The sequence below is a fragment of the Seriola lalandi genome, unplaced genomic scaffold (assembly GCF_002814215.2).
Source record: "Seriola lalandi dorsalis isolate HSWRI2012SDOR001 ecotype SW California unplaced genomic scaffold, Sedor1 jcf7180002054984, whole genome shotgun sequence".
Classification (NCBI taxonomy): domain Eukaryota; kingdom Metazoa; phylum Chordata; class Actinopteri; order Carangiformes; family Carangidae; genus Seriola; species Seriola lalandi.
This window is the reverse complement of record NW_019525533.1, coordinates 167,706-169,148: the sequence shown is the minus strand read 5'-3', so window position 1 is coordinate 169,148 and position 1,443 is coordinate 167,706. Positions and strand designations below refer to the sequence as shown.

The 1,443-nt window shown below is 42.8% G+C and overlaps 1 protein-coding gene across 1 annotated transcript in view; it reads left to right on the top strand.

The window, feature by feature from the left end:
• LOC111647314 (uncharacterized) overlaps window positions 1-594 on the top strand; it is a 7,698-nt gene extending 7,104 nt beyond the window's left edge. Inside the window, exon 8 of the mRNA XM_087171327.1 lies at window positions 444-594. Coding sequence (XP_087027453.1) covers window positions 444-594 — 151 coding nt within the window. The remainder of the gene's footprint in view (window positions 1-443) is intronic.
• The last annotated feature ends 849 nt before the right edge of the window (window positions 595-1,443 follow it).

Genomic DNA, 1,443 nt, shown 5'->3' with positions numbered 1-1,443 from the left:
TAAGACTCGGCGGGTAAAAGTGAAAGTGAAAGTTCAGACTCCATTTTGAATCGCCGGAGCAGAAGGAGGGAAGCTGAAGTCTGAGGCAGGTGAGCGTTAAAACAACATTACTCTTATTTTACTGTCAAAGTGTCAGAGTCACTTTTCTCTCTGTGGCGGGAAGAAGAGTCAGAATGAACTTTTGTCCAAACAAAGACACTGAGGAAAAGAGGAAATAACATGAGGTGGTACTTCCGGTTCTCTCCTCAGAATCAACCGTTTGATTCGTCTGCGACACAACGTTGAATATTCACAAGCTACAACTAACCCAAGAACACTGACCAGGTTTTATACTATTTACTTTATTATACAGTACAGTGTGTGTGTGTGTGAGAGAGAGTGTGTGTGTGTGTGTGTGTGTGTGTGTGTTATCTCACAGTCAGTGTTACTGGTTTCCCTCTCAGACTGACTGAAGTCCAGAAGATGAACGATGTGGAGGAAGACGAGGACGGAGCAGAGTCTCCAGTCTCCAGCTGTTGGTCTATGAAGAGTGACCGGTCCAAAGGTCGTCCTCCAAACTTCAGTAATGAACCTGGACCTTCACACACACAGTAAGACACTGTTTCTACTGTAAACTGACCTGATGGAAGATAAATGATTTTCTAATAGATTTATATTAATGATGCAGTTACTGCAGAAACCACCTGAAACTACAAACTGAAATGGATTTTGTGGGTTTTATAACAAGAATCTATTGATTGTTTCTCTAATAAAACAACTGAGAAGCTCAAGAATGAAACTTAGAAAATATTCATATATCATGATGAAGTGTCTATAAAATCTGAAAGCTCTGAATCATTAGTAAGTGGACCTTTGAGTCTGGATCCTCTCCATTATATCTTGTTCCTCACATAGTAAAGTAATCTGGACAAAGAAGGGCAGAAGATGCTCAGGTGTAGATTCAGACAACTTCTCCACTGATGCTGTTATTTGATCCTTGACAGTAGAAAGTGACAGAAAACATGAAGGGAACGATGTACAGGAAAGACAGCTGTCCAGATGTGCACCTCAGACACATCTGTTACACGCTGTGTGTCTGAGACTCCTGCTCGCCCATCACTCTTCAGACCACTTCTAATCTCAGTGCAAACCTCACTGACCCAAGCTGAGCTGCACAAACTGATGTAAAACATCAAGGAGATGATCAGCTCAGTCTTAACGGAGGCTTTTACTGTGAAGGAGCTGCAGGAAGTCTTTCATTAGTATTGATAGCAAGCTACAGGCCCATCACTACATGTTTAATCAGACAGCCAGATGGGAAAACAAGTTCTTGAAGTTATTTTTTGGGCCTGTTGGGCCTTTATTTTGACAGCCACAGTGAGAGAGAGGAAGTGACGCAGGAAAGGGCCACAGCTCAGACTGGAGCCGGGGCCACTGCAGTTAGGACTCAGTGTTAACGGTTCG